Consider the following 20,826-nt stretch of genomic DNA (forward strand, 5'->3'; position numbering starts at 1 on the left):
CGGTTTCATATATAACTGTCTTTCTGTTTTTTATATGTTGAAATGTTTAAACTAAGAATTACTCTTTTAAAATGTTAACCTCGGTCATTCTCTCTCTGTATCAGTTCAAATAGATCTTTCCAAGTTCGTCTTTTTTCATCATTTCATTTTGAAGCTGGGATTTGCATTGTAAGATTATATGAATTTAGAAATTATTTGGAGCTGTAAATTTTGTAATCTATTTATTTTGGAATACAGTAGCACTATTTCCTTTTTCCTGATCACTGATGTGGTTTTCCACATATCTTCCTCCTCTCAGAGATCTGGGGACTGTGGTTATAGAAAATGATGAATAGTAGGACCCAGTTCCTGTCTTGTCTTTTCCTAAATATCTCTTTGTGGAGGCTTAGAGGAGAACACTAAAGCTTTTTTTTTTTGGTTATGTCTTCTCCTCACTTCCTATGGTTCCCTTCAAAAAACCTTCAGGCACTGGTATAGCCCAACAGTCCACATTTCCCTTTCTGGAGTTTGGCTGAATCCAGTAGATGGTTTATCTGTTACTGAACTGGGATTGCTCAGGCTTCTGTGATGACTTTAGGATCTCAGGAAGTTGATGTCAAGCATGTTTCTCATTTTAGAATTGGACATTTCACACACGTTTTTGTGGATGAAGCAGGACAGGCAAGTGAGCCAGAATGCCTCATTCCTTTGGGCTTGGTCTCAGAAGTTAATGGCCAGGTAAGATTGGAGGGGGGAGGGGGGGTTAGAAAGAAATGTATACCAAGACACCAAAAGTTTTAAATACCATAGGCAACTGCCAATATTGCCTTTTTAAAATGTGCTTGAATTACCTCAATAACTAGCACTGCCCTTAAATAATTTATGAAGTTTAAGTATCCCTACATCATTCACTTTTTAAAGAGGGTAATTGGTTACAGTGGTGATGATCAGTGAGCATAAGTCTCTTTCTGAAAAGACTAAGTGAAGAGTGTCACTGAGCACATAAATTTCCTTACTTAATTAGTGGCCATAAAGGTTCTCAGGAGTCTCTTTGTTAATGAGCTTGCTTTGAATCCCTTGAGATTGGCCTAAAGTCTTGATGAATTCTATCAATGACACCTCTATCCCATCAGCCATGTGTTACCTGCCTTCTCCAGGCCTTTCCCCTGCCTTCCCAGAATTTTCATTTGAGCTCTTGGAATTGTTTAAAATGTGCATGTCCTTGTGATGTCCCTTGATCATGCCCCATAATCTCTGGGATGGGCCCCAGGGCGATCTCATCCCAGATTTTCTTAGGCAGTCAAGGCTGTTTGGTGTGTGAGCCTCAGGTCTCCAGGCCCTTGTCAGGGCATTTCTAAGTCATGATACCCAAAAAGCAGAAGTTACTTTTGATTTTTATCTCCAAAGATCTTTTTTTAAAAGACCTTTGACTTGGTCCACAGTTTCTGCCCTGGGGCAGTCATTCAAATGCTGCTTGTTAGTCTGAACGTCATACATGCTGTATCTGCATGTGTGTGTAAAAGAGGAGGGCTGCTGGCTTACACAACCAGAGAAGGAGATGCCATTTCTGTAGGCTTGGAAAACACCCACTATTTGTGTTTTGCAGATTGTGCTGGCTGGAGATCCCATGCAGCTTGGCCCGGTTATCAAGTCCAGGCTTGCTCTTGCCTATGGATTGAATGTGTCCATGTTAGAAAGACTCATGTCTCGACCCTTGTATCTGAGAGATGAAAATGCCTTTGGGGCTTGTGGATCCTACAATCCTTTGTTGGTAAGTCCAGTGTTACCTCTTTGAAAGATAAAATCATCTTTCTTCAAGTTCCTTTACCAAAGGACTTGAGTTTGAATCCAGTCTTGGACATTTCCCAGCTCTGTGACCCTGAGCAAGCCAGTAAGCCTCAGTTTCCTTATCTACCCAATGGTGGATGATAGTGGCCCTGCCTCTTAGGTCATTTTTGATGATCATCTGGGGATGCCACTTGGCATTCTATAAACACCAGCTGTTTTCACTGTGATTGACTACCTTCTATAGGAGCCCTTTCCTGACACTCTCCACTGAGGGTTCCCTCCATCAAATTGCTTGGTCTTTAACTGCTTTATATGTAGTCTACATATGTATGGATAAGGTACCAAGACATGTTCTAGTTCCCTTATTAGAATCTGAACTCCTTATAAGTAGGCATTTTTAAACTTTTTTTTCCAGTTACAAATTCTTTCCTTACCCCCTTCTTTTTTTTTTAAATTTTTTTTATTATAATAACTTTTTATTGACAGAACCCATGCCAGGGTAATTTTTTACAACATTATCCCTTGCATTTACTTCTGTTCCGATTTTTCCCCTCTCTCCCTCCACCCCCTCCCCTAAATGGCAAGCAGTCCTATATATGTTGAATATGTCGCAGTATATCCTAGATACAATATATGTGTGCAGAACCGAACAGTTCTCTTGTTGCACAGGGAGAATTGGACTCAGAAGGTAAAAATAACCCAGGAAGAAAAACAAAAATGCAAACAGTTTATATTCATTTCCCAGTGTTCTTTCTTTGGGTGCAGCTGCTTCTGTCCATCATTGATCAATTGAAACTGAATTAGGTCTCTTTGTCAAAGAAATCCACTTCCATCAGAATACATCCTCATACAGTATCATTGTTGAAGTATATAATGATCTCCTGGTTCTGCTCATTTCACTTAGCATCAGTTCATGTAAGTCTCTCTAAGCCTCTCTGTATTCATCCTGCTGGTCATTTCTTACAGAACAATAATATTCCATAACATTCATATACCATAATTTACCCAACCATTCTCCAATTGATGGGATGAATGGATATTCATTTTCCAGTTTCTAGCCACTACAAACAGGGCTGCCACAAACATTCTGGCACCTACAGGTCCCTTTCCCTTCTTTAGTATCATCTTGGGGTATAAGCCCAGTAGAGACACTGCTGGGTCAAAGGGTATGCACAGTTTGATAACTTTTTGGGCATAATTCCAGATTGCTCTCCAGAATGCCTTACCCCCTTCTCATTGAAAAGGCAAGCAGTCTAATATAGGTTATACTGACATATGTAATCATGCAAAATACGTTTCCATGTATACCATTCTATGAAAGAAAACACACTTTTTCTTTATTTGGGGGGGGGCTTTTTGTTTTTTTGATTTGCATTCAAGCCCTATCCGTTCCTTCTCTGGAGATGGACATTTTTCACTTAAGTCCTACAGAATTGCCTAGGGTCATTGTATTGGTTTTTATTTTTTAAATACATGCAAAGATAGTTTTCAACATTCACCTTTGCAAAATGTTTGTAGTGGCAAGAAACTGGAAACTGAGTGGGTGCCCATCAGTTGGAGAATGGCAGAATATGTTATGGTACCTGAATGTTATGGAATATTATTGTTCTGTAAGAAATGACCAGCAGGATGATTTCAGAGAGGTCTGGAGAGACTGACATGAGCTTTTGCTGAGTGAAATGAGCAGAACCAGAAATCATTATATATGGCAACAATAAGATTATACAAGAATCAATTCTGATGCACGTGGCTCTTTCCAGCAATGAAATGATTCAGACCAATTCCAATGATCTTATGATAATGAGAACCATCTATACCCAGAGAGAGGGCTGTGGGAACTGAGTGTAGATCATAGCATACCATTTTCACTCTTTTTGTTGTGGTTTGCTTGCATTTTATTTTCTTTGTCACTTTTTTTCCCTTTTTGATCTGATTTTTATTGTGCAGCAAGATAATTGTATAAATATGTATGATTATATTGGATTTAATATATTTTACCATGTTTAACATATATTGGATTACTTCCCATCTGGGGGAGGGAGTGAGGCGAAGCAGGGAAAATTGGAACACAAGGTTTTTTCAAGGGTTAGTGTTGAAAAATTATCCTTGCATGTTTTGAAAATAAAAAAATTCAATTAAAAAAAAACATTCACCTTTGCAAAACCTTGTATTCCAAATTTTTCTCTCTCTCCGCCTCCCTTCCCTCTCCCTAAGACAGCAAGCAGTCTGATATAGGTTAAACATGTGTGCAATTCTTCTAAACATTTCTATATTCAGCATGCACACACAAAAAAAGCAAAATCAAGAAAAATGAGAAAGGAAAAAAAACTACCCCAAAAGGGGTAAAAAATATTATGCTTTGATCCATTCAGTACCCATAGTTCTTTCTCTGAATGCAGGTGGTATTTTCCATCCCAAGTCTATTGGAATTGTCTTGAATCATCTCATTGTTGGTAAGAACCAAGTCCATCACAGTTGATCATCACATAATCTTGTTATTGTCTAAATGTCCTCCTGGTTCTGTTCACTTCACTCAGCATCAGTTCATGTAAATCTTTCAGGGGTTTTCTGAAATCATTCTGCTGATCATTTTTTTATAAAACAATAATATTCCATTACATTCATAATATAACTTGTTCAGCCATTCCCCAACTGAGGAGCATCTATTCCATTTTCAATTCCTTGTCACCACAAAAAGGGCTGCTACAAATATTTTTATACATGTGAGTCCATTCCCCTTTCTTATGATCTCTTTGGGGTACAGACTCAGTACACACATTGTTGGATCAAAGGCATGCACAGTCTGATAGCCCTTTGGTCATAGTTCCAAATTGTTCTCCCATATCCCCTCTAACATTTGTCATTATCTTTTCCTATCACCTTAGCCAATCTGAGAGGTATGAAGTGGTACCTAGAGTTATCTTAATTCGCTTTTCTCTTAACAATAGTGAGGTGTAGAGCATTTGTTCATATGATGAGAAATGGCTTTAATTTTTCATCTGAAAATTGTTTATGTCCTTTGACCATTTATTAATTGGAGAGTGGCTTGTATTTTGACAAATTTGAGTCAATTTTCTATATATTTTAAAATGAGGCCTTTATAAGAAATATTGGCTGTAAAAAAAATTTTTTTCCCAACTTTCTACTTCTTTCTAGTTCCCTTTGGCTACATTGGTTTTGTTTGTGTAAAAACTTTTTAAATTTAAAATAATCAAAATTATCCATTTTGCATTTCATAATGTTCCCTAGTTCTTTGGCCACAAATTCCTCCTTTCCCCACAGAGCTTAAAGTATCACCCTTTATGTCTAAATCATGAACCCATTTCAAGCTTATCTTGGTATAGTGTTGGTCAATGCCAACTTTTTGCCATACCATTTTTTAATTTTCCCAGAAATTTTTGTCAGATAGTGAGTTCTTATCCTAGAAGCTAAGGTCTTTGGGTTTATCACATGTTAGATTATTGTAGTCATTTACTATTGTGTCATGTGAACCTATTTGGAAATAAGGGAACCAGTGCCATCTACTGTTAAAACTGGCATCTCCAGACCAGAAACAGTGCTTTATTTTTTTACCCAAGATTACTGGCCTTATTTTAAACAATAGAAACAGTTGTGGGGTCCAACAGGGTTGGGGTGCCCCTGAGGGTCTGGCTCTGGCCCAATGCCCAAGGAGCAGCAGAGGAGGCCAGCGACCTTCAGCACATGTTTTGTGTCCCCTCTGGCTCAACATGTATGTAAAACTCAGGCTTTGGCTCACATCCAGAGCTCTCCCAAGGAGAATGAGTAGAGAAAGTCATTATTCAATGTGGACCAGGTGAGGGATAAGTGTTCATTTCCTCTATACAAGAGAAATTCTTGACACATGTAAGATCCACAAATTCCTAGTAATAGAAAACTTCACAAAAGCAGCAGCAGTAACAGGACTCTTAGTGGTGGTCTGTGAGAGTCATGATGAAGTTTATGGGCTCGTAGACTGAAGAAGCATTTTGCATTTCACATTAGGTTTGCACCATTGGAACGGTTCCCTACAGACCCAGGTTTGTGGGTCCTCCAGGCTAGGGATTGAAGAGCAAAAGACCAAAAGCCACCCCATAGCAAGAGGTACAGAGAGGACTCTGAGTTCTATCAAAAGGCACAGGGAGGACTGAGCTCCAAGCCCAGTCCCCTGCACGGCTCGTGCCCTTTAGCTGTGGGTATTGCTAGCAGCCAAGGTGACACGTGGGCACCAGTCCCTTCTCGTGCCCTTCCAGGCCGAGGCTTGGATAGTTCTGGCAAGGACTGAAGAAGAGGAAGAAGAACAAAGGAGAGATTCTTTAAAGGTTTATGGAGTTAGATGTTCTTCCTCCTCGGCCCACACCTCAGAATGCCAGCCCTGAAGCAGTGAGTCTCATGGCAAGCGCTGGAAGGGTCTTCTCTGCGGGGGGTTTCTGTAGGCCCCTTTCATGTGCATGGGCCCGGCCTCTGTATGCTCTCCCTTTCTTGTGCAATAGTTAACACTCCACAACTGGCATTAGAGGTCACTTCCACAAAATAAGAAGATTAAGTTCTAAGGGGAAATTGGCTTGAAAAGTCTTAGCATTGTTCCGCGTGAATGCATGTGTCCATTCTTCAACCAGATTTATAGTGATATCACTACTTCTAGAAGACAGGGTTGCTTCCATCTGCCTTGTACAGAATCTCAGCGCTTGAAGGCACCTCAGATAACACCTGGGTAGCCTTCAGCATTTGGCAATGAGGGTATCTCCTCCTTCTACAACTTAAAAGGGTAAAGACAGCATACTGCCTGAAGGCAGCTGTGATCATTTCTAAGGAACTAATTATTAGGAAGATTTCTTTTTCTTGAAACAGGATCTGTTGTTGCTCTGAGCTTTGGAGCCACCCAGATTAAGTGCCCATCCACAAGGCAGAAGTCTGGATGCTTCATTGGCTATCCTGTCCACCTTGGGCTCCGAGTTGCACAGACCCAAGGTGTTGGATGGATTTTTTTCGTTTAGCCTCCCTTCCATTTTATCAGTCCTTCTGAGGAATCATCCCTGGAGCTGAATTGAGCAGGATGTAGCCACATTGTGTTCCTTTCAAGCAGGAAAAATTGTATCAGGTTCTTAGGTCCCTCACATGCCTAGTTTTGATAGGGATAAGGCATACAAAGAAGGGTTTTTTATTTTTAAAATTTAATAAGTGTTCTCTTTTCCACCACTCTGAGAGAGAGAGAGGAGTCAAGGACCATTTCACAGATGAGAAAGCTGTGGCTGGGGGCAGGAAGTGACTGGTCCCAGATCACACAGGCAGTGAGAATCAGGAAGGAAATCCAAGCAGTGCTTTCTAAGCTCCTGCCTCTTTCCCCTAGTTCATCTTCATCCCCAGAAAGGCTTTTGTGGAGAACCATTTGTCTTCCACATGAGTCACGAGAAGTAAATAAGCCCAGCACAAGTTCAAATCTGGTCTGAGCCTAGTCCAGTCAACCCTTTGTTAAAAGGGGATTATAATTGGTACATCTCCCAGGCTAATTTTGAGAGTCAAATGAAATAATTTGTAGACATGCTTTGCATGTCTTCATGTGCTGTATAAATGTTAGTTAGAATTATTATTGTCATGAATGATGTCACATCTTCAATCCATGCTAGACAGCACACTACCTGTCTGTACCTGTGCCCCTTTTTTCCTTTTGACCAGCCTTGAGCAGTAAATGAGAGGCAACAAAGGAGAGTCAGGGAAGCATAGGATGGAGGACTTGGCATCATTATACTTGACTCCCTTACTTCTCAGAGTGCTGGGACTCAAAAAGGAAGAATGGTAAGAAACTTTTAAAAATTGAGTCATTGTTTTTAAAAAAGGAAGAAAGAAAGAAAGAAAAAACCAGGCTGCTTCCTTCTTATAGAGTCCAGCTTCTGCCCTCTATGAAAAGTGCCTCATCTCTGTTGTGGAGCTCTAGGGAGTCACTGGTTCTTTTTATGTTCCTTCTTATTGTCATATTATTACAATCCCCTCTTTCCCCTTTCCCCTCAGGTGAGCATTCTCTGATGCATCACATTATTTTTCTTCAGTGTTTTGCTTTTAATAGGCTTGTTTTGATTCTTTAAAAAAATACTTATTCTCGCTAAATTATAGAAAGATAATCTTTCATCCCTTTGAACTTCTGTTATAGGGAGATTGCCCTATTTTTATGTGAACATAATTGATGCTCAACACTTAGTCACAGAAACACAAACATATAGCACATGCTCTGCAGGTCATTGGAAAATTCCCTCTCCATCTCTCCTTGCTCTTGGCTCTTGGGCCTGACTCACTTGGCTGGTTGCTGCTTTCATCACTGGAGAGGGCCTCTGGAGAGGTTAAGTGAGGAGACTGGTGGCTTTGGCTGTTCTGGACATATTGCCTCCTACCAATGCCTTTAAGCAGACAGAAGTGACATTAAGGTGGCTTAGAGTCAGCCGCTTTCTCCTTTTTTCAGACAGATGAGATGAAGCTCTCACAGCTTCTGCTCAGAACAATTTAAATCAAAATCCTAAGCAGAGATAATAAGGTGAAACTAGTCCAATTGGTGGGTCTTCTTTGTCCTCACGTGGACCCTCCTATTCAGAGAAACTTGCAGGAACCTCATTTGATAACATATATGTTCCTTAGAGTATTGAGGCCATCTCTTCCTATGCCTGCTTGCATAAGAAATGCACCTGCATTCTCCCTGAGAAGTGATCCCTCCAGCCTCTGGGTGATGATGAACCCTGCCTTCTGAGGCTGCCCTGCTCTTTTGGGTCAGCTCAGATCATTAGGAAGTTGTCCTTTATATGAACCAAGTGTCCCTTTTGGTTTCCAACCCCTTCCACTTGGTTCCGCCTTCCATATCAACAGAACAAGGCTATTATGTTACTGAGTCTTTCGTTGTATAATGCTGGCCTATAATATGCATACTGATATGTATAAAATTGAAAATAACTATCCAACAGATTACATCATTTAAGTGGTTTAAAAATAGAGTCCCTTTTCCAGAGATTTTATTAGAAGGAAGTTTGGGCCTACAACTGCTTTTTTCCTTCCTTTTATAGAGTTTAACTTTTATTTAAATTCTGTATTGGGGTCTTTTTTTTACAGGTTACAAAGCTTGTGAAGAACTACAGGTCACATTCTGCTTTGCTTTCATTGCCATCTAAACTCTTTTACTATAAAGAATTGGAATTCTGTGCTGATACTGAAGTGGTCAACTCCTTGTTGGGTTGGGAAAAATTACCCAAGAAAGGCTTCCCTCTGATTTTCCATGGCATGAGGGTAGGTTTATTTTTTTTTAATCCCTAACCTACAGTGAGAATAACTGGGGGTTATAACTAGGGAGGAATGATAGGAGAAGAAAGCTAGATTTTGCCACAATGTCTTTGTTATCTTGTGTGTAGTAACATTCAGTTAAACAAAATTTACTTCACCAAATGCATTAATTTCATTCTGTATGCACACCATGTACTTACATGTTTATAATATGTTCAACACTGTAGGAAGTAGAGGCTTTGGGACCCAAAGTCAGCCTTTCTGTGAAGACCAGTTGTAAGGACTATAATCGTGGAGGCCATACAAGATGTTCCTAGAGGCTCAGTGGTCCATTCTTATAGAAGGGTTACCTACATGAAACTTGACCTCCAGAAGCCTTTCTGATTTAAGATTTTACTATGCTATGAGTTTCAAAAGTTTAAGATGAGACTAGATTCTACTCTAGAAATCATTTATTAAGCATCTGCTATGCACTAGACACAGGGCTGGACACAATGGTTAGAAAGACAAACTGGAAAATAGTTCTTACCTTCAGAGAACTTACATTATACTCAGGGATTATAGATGTGTAATAAACAGGTTACTGGCATTTATAATCATTTGAGAAGGGAAGAAGTACTAATAACCTAAGGGATACAGAAAGGCCATTTGTTCTTAAACCCGGATAGAGTTGGGAAAACCAAAGCTGAGAAGTTTTGACTTGTCTAATGTCGTGTGGCTGCCAAGGCTGAATCTTGAATGAATCTTGAATCCTGAAGGATCATGACAAGGAAAGGGCATTCTAGGCATGAGGACAGCCAGAGCAAAGGAACTCTCAGAGGCAGCATCCCTTCCACTACTACCTGCCACTGCTTGGCAAGCCAGCTAGCCTAAATCAGCTTCTTGAAGGAGAGTCAGAAGGCTCTTACCTCGGTTATGGGGGCTGGCCCAGAATCCTGAGCCTGAGAGCCCTGGGGAAAATAGGGCCCTCCACACCTGCTTCCAGCACAACCTTTACCACCATCACTGAGGGGGAAAAAATATGGGGGGAAAAGGACCCCACCAACTCTACCCAGGGAGCTCAGGCTTCTGCTCACAGGCTCCTCATTCCCCAAACCCAGGTCCCTTTCACAGTCTCATCCTCCTGAGACTCAGGATCCTTTTTGGTTCCAAGTTATAGGCCAATGGCTAATGGCTGTGATGGTTTAGCTTCCCAGGATCAGATTCCCACCATTGAAAGCTATTACAGAGTGGAAAAAAGGAAAGATGGCCCTTGACAGAACTGTGGGTCAGAGCAGGTTCTGGCTTCATGACATTTGTGATCAGTGGACAGTGTGGACCACTGCCTGGGGCTGCCTAGCACCTAGAGGGCCTGGGCTTGGTGAACACCCACCACTTCAGACTCTTCAGAGGTACAGGAAACCATCCTTCAGTCCCCATCATGATTCCCCAGATTGAGAAAACACGGAATATTTTTCTGAACTACTGTTTAACTCATATCCCTTCTCTAGAGAGCCCATAGAAAGATAGGAGGGATCCTCGAGGTCATGTCCTTCATGAGTCTCCTCTTTGTACTCTTACTTTGTAATTCAGGGCAGTGAAACACGTGAAGGCAGAAGTCCGTCATGGTTCAATCCGGCTGAAGCAGTTCAAGTCATGCGCTACTGCTGCCTCCTTACGAAACATATCTCCAGTGTTGTGTCATTGATGGATATTGGCGTGATCACCCCCTATAGGAAGCAGGTAGGAGCATCTTTTGCAGGGTCCTGAACTCCTAAGCTCACAGGCCACCGCAGGTCAGTCCCTTTGGCCCTTGGCATCATTTCCTTCATGTTTGCTTCAGGGCTCCGCTTGAGCGGCCATCTCTTCCTAAATACTTGACGTGATACTCGATGGGAGCCACATGGGGAAATGGTCACAGAGTGGATCTGGCCATAAGTGGTTTCATTTCTGAGAACAAAACCCCAGGTGCCTGCAGCTTCCCATCCGTTTCCCTCTTCCTGAGACTTTTGGTTCCTGAATCCTCAGGAGCTTTTTAGGTCATCAGCCTACTATGGCTGCCCTCTCCTCCCTCTGCCACTCTCGTGCCCTTTGCTCCCTTGTCCACATTGCCTATTCTCAGCCTCTGTTGGCGGTTGCCATCCAGCCTTCTGCCCAATCCATAAGCTACTGACCACATAGCTGTGGATCCCCTCCAGCTATGCCAAAGGCTACATCACAGATGCCCGCTGGCTGACTTCAGCTTCTTATTGCTAAGTTATTCACTACCTCCATCACTGGGAGAACTTTTCAGATCTCCTTTTTCTTCTTGAAGCCCATTGTGCCCTTTCCCCCTGCCTTCCCTTTCTTTATTGAGAAGCTTGTCTCTTCATTGAAAAAAAATTCAGCCACTCCATGGGAGCTGCCTCCTTCTCTACATCCCCAGGCCTCTGTAAGTGCTGCTTTTTTCTTCCTTCCTATCTAACATCCTATGTCTATCCCCCCCTTAACTACTATACTTAAAAATTTGCTAGTACTTAATGCTTTTTTCTTCACTTCTTCTCACCTCTCAAAATGAGGCAACTGCCTCACCATTCTATTAGAACTACTTTCTCTCAGTATGCTACAAAACATTGCCCTTTTTTTCAGTTTTTCCCCACTCTAATCTCTGCTTTTAATCACCTACTTTGTAGGATCATCCCTTTTCAGCTCAAGGGAAACCATACTCTCCCTGATCCTCCTCATAACTGTCTTACAATTCCTAATTATACCTCTCTTGAGCCCTTACTGATGTCATTCATTCCCCAACAGGGCCCTTCTTGGCCATTTTCTCTACAAATACTGTTTCCTATTCCCTACCATGGCTTAAACACCACCTCTTTGTGAATAATTCCTCAGCTTGTATCTTTCGTCCCCATCTGTTCTTTGAGCTCCTAAGCCTTATCTCCATCCCTGGCATCCTAGCACTTGAAGCTCATTCTTTATCTTGTTACAGAAGGGAAAGGAAGTAGGGAAGCTGTGGTCTCTTCTGATGTTGTAAAATTGAGTTGATTAACCAGAGTGGAGATAGAGAAGGGTGGGGAGTGTAGTCGGTGGAAGGGCTATGACATAGAGAAAGTGGGAGGGTATGGTGAGAGCAAAGGGCAGGGTTGAGGGCCAAAATGCAGAGGGAAAGATGGCATGGTTAAGGATTGTCTTCAGATAACCAAGCATTCTTGAGTGTTGTTGACAAGATTGAGTCTACTTTCCTTAGTATAAATTATGAGGATTGTACAGGTGGAGGAGCTGAGAAATTAGAGAATTGGAGAGGTCTCTCAGCTTGTTGTCAGTAAGGGGGCATGAACTTAGAGAAAGAAAGGCTGTGGAACAACTACTGAACTCACAGAGTGAGGATCCTGGGGGTCAGTGAATGACAGTCACCAGGTTCTGGAAAGGGCAATCAGTTGACTGTCCTTTACTTTGGGGTCTATCCAGCTTGGCGTGTCCTTCCAGTGCTTCACAGAACATTAAGCATCTTGTCCTACTGAGGCCAGAGAGGCCAGCTTTTTTCCTATGTGACTGATGGCTCTGTTGCCTTCTTCAGCTGGTGCAGTACAGACACAGTGTTCTCAGGAGCCCCTCCATTCCTTTGTCTCCTTAAGGAGATGTTAAACCCTGAGTTGGCTTAGTTCTTTGAGCAGGCATGAAGGATGTCGCTGGTCTAGAGTATGTCAGCATTTCTTGACTTGTGTTAAATGTACAAAGGGAAAATGCTCATCAAATGGGGAACCTCATTAAGGGATCGTTTGGAGTCAGTGAAAGACCTTGGACACGTACTCTACCCTGCCTTTATTTCTTATAGTCCCTGGCAGCCACCCCTCTTCTCAAAGAGAGCCGCCTCCCAACTTGGCTTTCTTGGACTTCTCTTTATGCTTGCATTTCAGCATCACTTGTCCTGGGTTAGACATTTTCGAATAATTTTTGATGCCGTGATGTTTGAGTGACAATGTAATTAGCAAATGATTCAAGTCAGTGACAGAACCCAAATTTTGCTGCATTAGCCAGAGCTTGTACTAGTTAGTTAGCTACAGCAGAGGCAAGATTTGAGTTCTTTTATTTGAACCACACTCTCCTCCCCCCTCCAAGAAAAAGTTGACATAGTCATAGAAAGCCAAGCATAATGACCACAACAGTGTAAAATGGAAAGAACAGCCACTCCAAGACAATCACTGAGAATGTTGCAAAATCACAGATTACAACAAGCATAGCCTCATAAAAGAGGTAGGAGATGATAGCTTCCCTCCACAACTTTTAAAAGAGGGTCTATAAGTATGGAATGTTGCATATATTTTCAGATTTTTTTAATGCATAGATAAATTTTGTCAATTTTTTCTTGTTTTGTTCTTTGGAAAAGTATTGCTATTGTGACTGTACTTCTAGAAAGAGGAAAGAGAAATCAGGGAGAAATAATTTTGATAAAAACAAAAAAAAGCAAAAGAAAACACAAGAAAAAAAAGAATAGTTCACATAATGATGTGTTAACAAGATTAACACAAGATTAGCAATAATTAGACTTGGCATTTGGAAAACTTTAAATATCTAACCCCAGGGGAAAGACAGGTCAGGAGCTGCCTATGAAAGAGACCACTTAATGAGGGAAGAATGATTTCCTTCCTCCTCTTTTCTCCATTGGTCATGGTGTCAAGCAGTGGAGCTACTTGCCAAGGAGACATCCCATCCAGCAGTTGAAGAATCAGATCCAGAGAGTTTAAAGGCACAGTTGAGGGAACAGACACAGCTGTCATTAGATTTAGATACAGAAATCAGTCACTTCAGGGAGCAAGGAACCTCAAGGAGGAGGACCTCTAGCAGTTAAAACAAGAGCCAGCTATAGAAACAAATAAAAGCCAGTCCTGGCGTTTAGCATAAAGCTGTAAGAAGAAGGAGATTCTGGGAACCCAGCTGAGCAGTCTTCCCAGGAAAGGCATTGTGCTGAACTAGGAAATTGTCAAGACTCCACTGCTAGCCAAGATGGCTAAATCAAGGCAGAAATGCCTTGAATGCTTCAATAGGCATCTCCAAACAAATTTAAAATCCAGTTTGGGAGCGGTAAAGCCAACAAAATTTTAGGGGTGAAATAGTTTTCCAGCCCAAGACAACTTAAAAGGTAGGCGAATAATGACACTCCTCTCCTTATATAATATCATTTTGGGAATCGCTGAAAACTTACAAGGACAACAACCCTTGCCTCCCCCATCAAAAAAACAAAACAAAGCAAAAACAAAAAACTCAGCTCTGAAAATACCACCACAAAAAATCTGAAGTTGGGGACAGTAACTTACTCCATCCAGGGAGCAGAACCCAACTTTAACATAAAGTTCAAAGTCAAGAAAGAGACTGAAAAAATGAGCAAGCAAACAAAAAACCTGACTATAAAAATTTACTCTAGTGACAGGGAATATCAAAACAGAGACTCAGAAGAAGACAATGTGAAAACGGCCTCAGGCAAAGCTCTCAAAGGAAAAAATATATATGTATGGATTAGACACAAATCCAGTAAGAGTTCCTGAAAGAACTCAGATGGAATCTTAAACATCAAATAAGAGAGGTAGAGGAAACGTTAAGAAAAGAAAGGAGAATGATGCAAGAAAATTATGAAGGGAGTAAACAGTTTGACAAAGGAGGCACACACAAAGATATGCTGAAGTAACACAAACAACAGAATTAGCCAAATGGTAAAAGAGGCCCAAAAATCCATTTAGGAAAACTTCTTAAAACGTTTCCCCCAATGGGGAAAGAGATACAAAAGCCCATCGAGAAAATTAATACCTTAAAAATTAGAATTGAGTAAGTAGAAAGAGGCTAATGACTCCATAAGACAAATTATTTCATCAAAGAAAATTACGAGAAATAAATTTTGATACGGGATGCATCCAAAGCAATATTTAAGGGAAAAGTTATATATCTAAATGGTTGTATTAATAAAGACTAGATCAGTGAAATTGTGTGTTACAATTTTTAAACAAAAGAGAACAAATTAAAAATCTTCAATTTAATACCAAATTGGAAATCTTGAAAATCAACGATTGCTAAAACTGAAAGAAAACCAATGAACTAAATAAAAGCAGGAGTTCACAAAACAGATGGGTTAATTTCAAAAAAGAAAACCAAATTATCAACAACAAAAATGAAAAAGGTGAATTCACCATTGATGATGAGGAAATTACAACAAAATTATTAGCTATTTTGTCCACATATGTTAATCCTAATAATCCAAATGAAATAAATACTTGTAAAAATATAAGATGCCCAGATTTAACAGAAGAGGAAATAGAATATTTAAATAACCCTTTTTTAAAAAAAGAAATTGAAGAAGATATAAATGATTTCTCCAAGAAAAAATCCCCAGGAGCAGATGAATTTTACTAAACATAAAGAACAATTCCAATGCTATATAAACTATTGGGGAAAATAAGAAAGTTCTCTCAAATTCCTTTTATGATATAACTACAACCCTCATACTTAAGCAAGAAAAGCAAAAACATAGAAAATTAAAGAACAATTTCCATAATGAATATCGATACAAAAATGTTAAAGTACTAGTAAAGAGATAACAGCAATATGACAAAGAGTGTACATTGTGACCAGGTGAAATTTATATCAGAAACTATCAATGTTATTGACTATACCAGTAATGAAAACAACAAAAAACCCATATGGTTATCTCATTAAATGCAGAAAAAGCTTTTAAGAAAATAATAACATTCTTTCCTTTTAAAAACCATAGGGAGATTTCCTTAAAATTGTTAAGTAGTATCTAAAAAAACATCAGCGAGTCTTATCTGCAATAGGGATTAGTTAGAAGCCTGACCAGTAAGATCATAGATAAAACAAGAGTGCCCATTATCACCATTATTCAAATATTGTACTAGAAATGTTACCTATAGCAATAAGAAAAAAAAATGGAAGGAATGTGAATAGGTGGTGAGGAAACAAAAAACTGTTTGCAGATGATGTGATAGTATCCTTAATCAACTAAAAATTAGTTGAAATAATCAATGGTTTCAATAGAGTTGTAGCATATAAAATAAACTTAAATAAATTTTCATCAGCATTTCTATAACTAACAAAGTCTAGTGGGAAGAGATAGAGAAATTCCATTTAAAATAGCTGTAGATCATATAAAACATCTGGGAATCTACCTGCCAAGACAAACTCAAAGTATATGAACACAAGGAAACCAAGCCAAATGATGCTTCTAAATTAATTTGCTTGTTCAGTGCCATACCAAACTACAAACAAAATGTATAGAGCTAGGGGGGAAAAAAAACAGTAACAATCCATCTGGAAGAAGAAAAAGTCAAGACTATCAGGGGAATCAGGAAAGAAATGTAAGGGCAGGGGGGACTGGCATTGGCCAAGAAGTATGGTGGTAGATCAGGTTAGGTAAATGGCCATAGTAATCTAATGTTTAAAGAACCCAAAAAGCCACACTTTTGGGATTGGAACTCACTATTTGATCAAAATTTCTGGGGAAACTGGGAAACGATTTTAGCAGAAACTTGAGCACCAACATCTTACCACATACCAAGATAAAGTCAAAATTGGGTATTTAGACATAAAAGGTGATGTAAGCAAATTAGAGAAAACTTTGCCTATCAGATCTATAGATAATAGAATAATTCATGATTTAGCAAGAGAAGCAAAATAAACAATTATTATTACATTAAGTTAAAAAGGTTTTATACAACCATAACCAGGATTAAAAGGAAAGCAGAAGGGAGAAGAGGTGTAGAAGAGAGGAGAGATTTATAACAGATTTCTCTAATAAAGGTTGCATTTCTGAAATAGAGAACTAAGTCAAATTTGTTGGAATCATTTCCCAATTGATAAATGTCAGTGGATGTGAGCAGGCAGTTTTCAGAAGAAATCTGAGATGTTTATAGTCATATTTTTTAAAATGCTCCAAATCACTATTGACTAGAGAAATGCAAATTTAAAGCAACTTTTAAGGTACCACTTAACACCTATCAAATTTACTAATAATACAGAAAAGGGAAATGACAAATATTTGAAGGGGTGTAGAAAAATGTGGACATTACTGCATGTTCTGGAGAGCAATTTGGAATTAATCTCAAAAAGATATCTAACTGCATAGCTTTTGACCCACCAAGACTGCACTAGGTTTCTGACCCAGAGAGATTTTTTTTAAAAAGACATGTTTAAAAAACACTTTAGAATAGCTATTTTTGTGGTAGCAATGAATTAGAAGTTGAGGTTTGAGGGGATAGCCATCAATTGAGAAATTGCCATGGTATATGATTGTCATAATCTTATTGTGCTATAAGAAATGATAAGCAGAATAGTTTCTGAAAAACCTGGGAGATTTCTATGAAATAATAAAGGAGCAGAATCCAGGAGAGCACCGTACACAGTAACAGCAATATTGTAATGATGATCAACTATAAGTGACTTTACTCTTCTTAGAAATACAGCAATCCAAGACAGGCCCCCCCAAAGACTCATGATGGAAAATATTATCCAGCTGTAGAGAAAGTGTGGTCTGAATCCAACTTTTCTTTTTCTTAGGGTTTTTTTGGTCTGCTTTGTTTTTTTAACATACTAATATGGAAATATGATTTGCATAATTGCACGTGTGCAATCTATATCAAATTACTTGCCTTTTTAAGGAGGGAGGAAGAGAATTTGGAATTCAAAATTTCAAAAAGAAAAAGGTTTTTAAAATGTTATATGTATAATTGAGAAATGCTTAATAAAATTAATTATATTAGGGAAAAGCAATAAAAACTGTTCTCTAGTAACATGATTTCCAAGACTTCCAGGCCTTGCCATGATCAGGAGGAGCCTAGGCCCTGTGTTCTACATGAGTTTCTGACTTTGTGCCCCTCTTCCTATGGATACTATAGCTATTTATGGAAGGATGTGCCCCAGATTTGGAGGAGGGGGGAGTAAGAGGATACCAATGAATGTTGTGCAACCATTATTATGAGAGTATTGACTTAGTAAATTAAATATCTTTGCTTTTAAAATCGCATTGTTAGTGGGAGACACACAGATTGGGGCATGAGTATTAGTGCAGACCCACAGGATTATCCCTCCAATCCCCTATAGTAATTCTCCCCCTGTTGACCTTAAATATATGAACAATTTGGGAGAAGTTGGTTCTACAAAAGAATATGTGTTGAAGTCCTTGTCAGAAATTACCAAGCAGACCCAGGGGGTGATTTATTCTGCTGATGACTGTCTTCTATGCCATGTGAGCAGATCAGGCCAGGTCTCAGAAGGTAGATACTTTCTCATATTTTCCTCGTTTTGTTCCTGTTTTTAAGGTGGAGAAAATTAGAGTTCTTTTGCGCAATGTTGATCTGATGGATATAAAGGTTGGATCCGTGGAAGAATTTCAAGGACAAGAATACTTGGTTATCATCATCTCAACAGTAAGTGCTAGTATAGTCAGAGATCCTCTTTTTTCCAGCCTTCCCTTAACCTAATATATAGTTATAAGAATAATTTATAAGTTATTATGAATATATATATTTATATATTACATATATATTATTTATATTTATATATATAATTATATATAAAAGAATAAGTTATAATAATAATAACTGAGCACATTTAAGTTTTTAACACCATAGAGGCTGATCTTGACTCGGGAGGATAGCGAGTGTTTATAAAGCCGGGCCTAAGGGGTGGGATGAAGACTTTTACCTCTAGCCATCATCATGGCTGGCTATACCAAGATTCCCAGAAATAATAGATAACTATAAGGGGGGCATCTCGGACAAGGAAAAAAGAAAGATGGTGGGGAAAGCAGTAATAGCACAAGAAGGGAGAACGGCCCCTTAGCAGCAGGAGAGGAAAGGACCACTCTGGGAAGCCCCAGAAATAATGAAGAATGTGGAAAGAGTATCAGAAGTAAAGAGAGAGAAGAATCTCTCTTGTACCCTGCCAGAAAATGTCAGGTGAGACTTGGAGATACTGTGCCTTCTCCACATTTGGAGAAAACAGATATTCAGAAGTGTTGGGGAAGGAGGAAGATGAGGCTGGGGAGGTTCTTGATCTCTCCATTGGATGGGTAAACAAGGCCTCGTCACAAGGACCAGGTGTCAGGAATAGGTCTTTGGCAGGTTCTGAGCCCCCCTGCTCACTCGTTACTCTTCAGATGGTGCCATCAACTGGGCAGCATGATGGAGTGTGTGCAAGAGGGAATGAGCCCTGGGCATGGGGCCAGATCCCAAATGGACTAGGCCTGGCATGGGCAGATGGTCTCCAGTGCTTGATCTGACAGGGCTGAATCTTGGACTGGTTCTCATTGTGCCCCAGCCTGTTCACTGTGTTAAAAGTCCTTTCTGCTTTAGAGCTCAGTTTGACAGGTTTCCCCCATGGCAGCACAAGGAGTGTCACTGCTAGGATTGTTGTCGATAGCTCCCATTTGCATTTCTTGCTGTCATTGGGACATCACCAGGACCTGTGACATGGACCTCTCTGGTTGATCTTCCCTAATTTTGGCTTGGATTTTAGGTACGGTCAAATGAAGACAAGTTTGAAGATGACAGGTTTTTTTTGGGCTTCTTGGCCAATTCAAAAAGATTTAATGTCGCCATCACCAGACCCAAGGCTTTGTTGATTGTGCTAGGCAATCCTCACGTTCTTGTCAAGGTGAGTTTTTCTTGTTGATGTGGAATGAATGAAGGGGAGGAACGTTCCTGGGCTGGATGAGGTAGATACTTTCGGAACGGGAATGTGGCTGAGTCCGTTGTACTTGACGGATCCAAATTCATCTGAGCTCTTAGATTAGAGATGGCGGAATGGCGTTTGAATTCTCTGTGTGCAAGATGAGATTTTCATTAGCCAACATTAAACTTGGAAAAGCTCAGTTTCACCAATTAGGGTTGGAAATCTTGCAACCCATTATTTTTAATTACATAAATCGTCTTGAGTTTCTCCTTAACTTTCAGAATCCATAATTCTGCTTTGAAGACCTGTAATTTGTCTGTTTTTCTAAATTGACAACAGGATCCTTGTTTCAGTGCTTTGCTGGAATACAGTTTAAGCAATGGGGCCTACATAGGCTGTGATTTACCTCCCGAACTACAGTCCCTAGAAGGGTGAGTGTTACTTTTTCCAGTTTTCTTTAAGGGTCCTCATTTTTCCTCTAGAGAAGATGTTCTCTTGCGGACAACCTCCCCACAGGACACCCCATCAGAAGACAAATGGTCCATTACCCAGCAACCCAAGAGTCACAGATGCCAGCTTGGCCTGGGATCTGACTCTGTTCCATCTCCTTCGGGCCCTGACCAGGCTTCTCCTTTGCTGATGTTACTTGTCAGGCTTCAGCGGTTTCCACTGCCCGAGGCTGGTGAAACACTGAGCCTCCTCCCAAGCAGTGCCAAGAGGAGCAGGGGGGAAGGGAAAGGGAGGAAAGAAGGCCCTTGGGGGGCAGCCGTGGCATTCTCTGAGAAGACTCAGCCTTCCCCTCTTGTGCCTTTTCTCCATTGACCCCCAGTCAGGACTAGAGCCGCGATGGGCCTGTACACGTGTCCTGCGTTGTCGCTGGGCCCGGGAGCTCCAGCGAGAGACGAATCATGAGTGTCTCCATTGGCAGCAGATGGCAGACCCGCCCTGGCCGCCGCTGCCCTTGCCCAGGTTTGTCTCTGCTTCCCCTTGCTGCCCGCCGGTGCCCGGGCTTTTGGCTGGTGCTTCATCCGGAGCTCGAGCAGCTGGGGCGAGGGCAGCCTGGGGCGTGCCGCAGGCCTCCTGCCTCGCTGCCGCTCTGAAACACGCGCTCTTTTCAGAATGTGTTGTGTTCAGCCTTCATAAATAAACACAATCATAGGA

The 20,826-nt window shown here is 40.4% G+C and overlaps 1 protein-coding gene across 4 annotated transcripts in view; it reads left to right on the forward strand.

Moving 5' to 3' along the window:
• Positions 1-20,826, forward strand: part of MOV10L1 (Mov10 like RISC complex RNA helicase 1) — a 62,268-nt gene extending 41,442 nt beyond the window's left edge. For all 4 annotated transcript variants that reach the window (XM_031939275.1, XM_031939273.1, XM_031939274.1 and 1 more), the window contains exons 20-27: positions 618-717; positions 1,586-1,750; positions 8,857-9,030; positions 10,597-10,746; positions 18,312-18,419; positions 19,510-19,647; positions 20,005-20,096; positions 20,495-20,826. In XM_031939275.1, coding sequence (XP_031795135.1) covers positions 618-717; positions 1,586-1,750; positions 8,857-9,030; positions 10,597-10,746; positions 18,312-18,419; positions 19,510-19,647; positions 20,005-20,096; positions 20,495-20,504 — 937 coding nt within the window. In that variant the 3' untranslated portion in view covers positions 20,505-20,826. The remainder of the gene's footprint in view (positions 1-617; positions 718-1,585; positions 1,751-8,856; positions 9,031-10,596; positions 10,747-18,311; positions 18,420-19,509; positions 19,648-20,004; positions 20,097-20,494) is intronic.

This window comes from Sarcophilus harrisii, chromosome 5, assembly GCF_902635505.1.
Source record: "Sarcophilus harrisii chromosome 5, mSarHar1.11, whole genome shotgun sequence".
Lineage (NCBI taxonomy): Eukaryota > Metazoa > Chordata > Mammalia > Dasyuromorphia > Dasyuridae > Sarcophilus > Sarcophilus harrisii.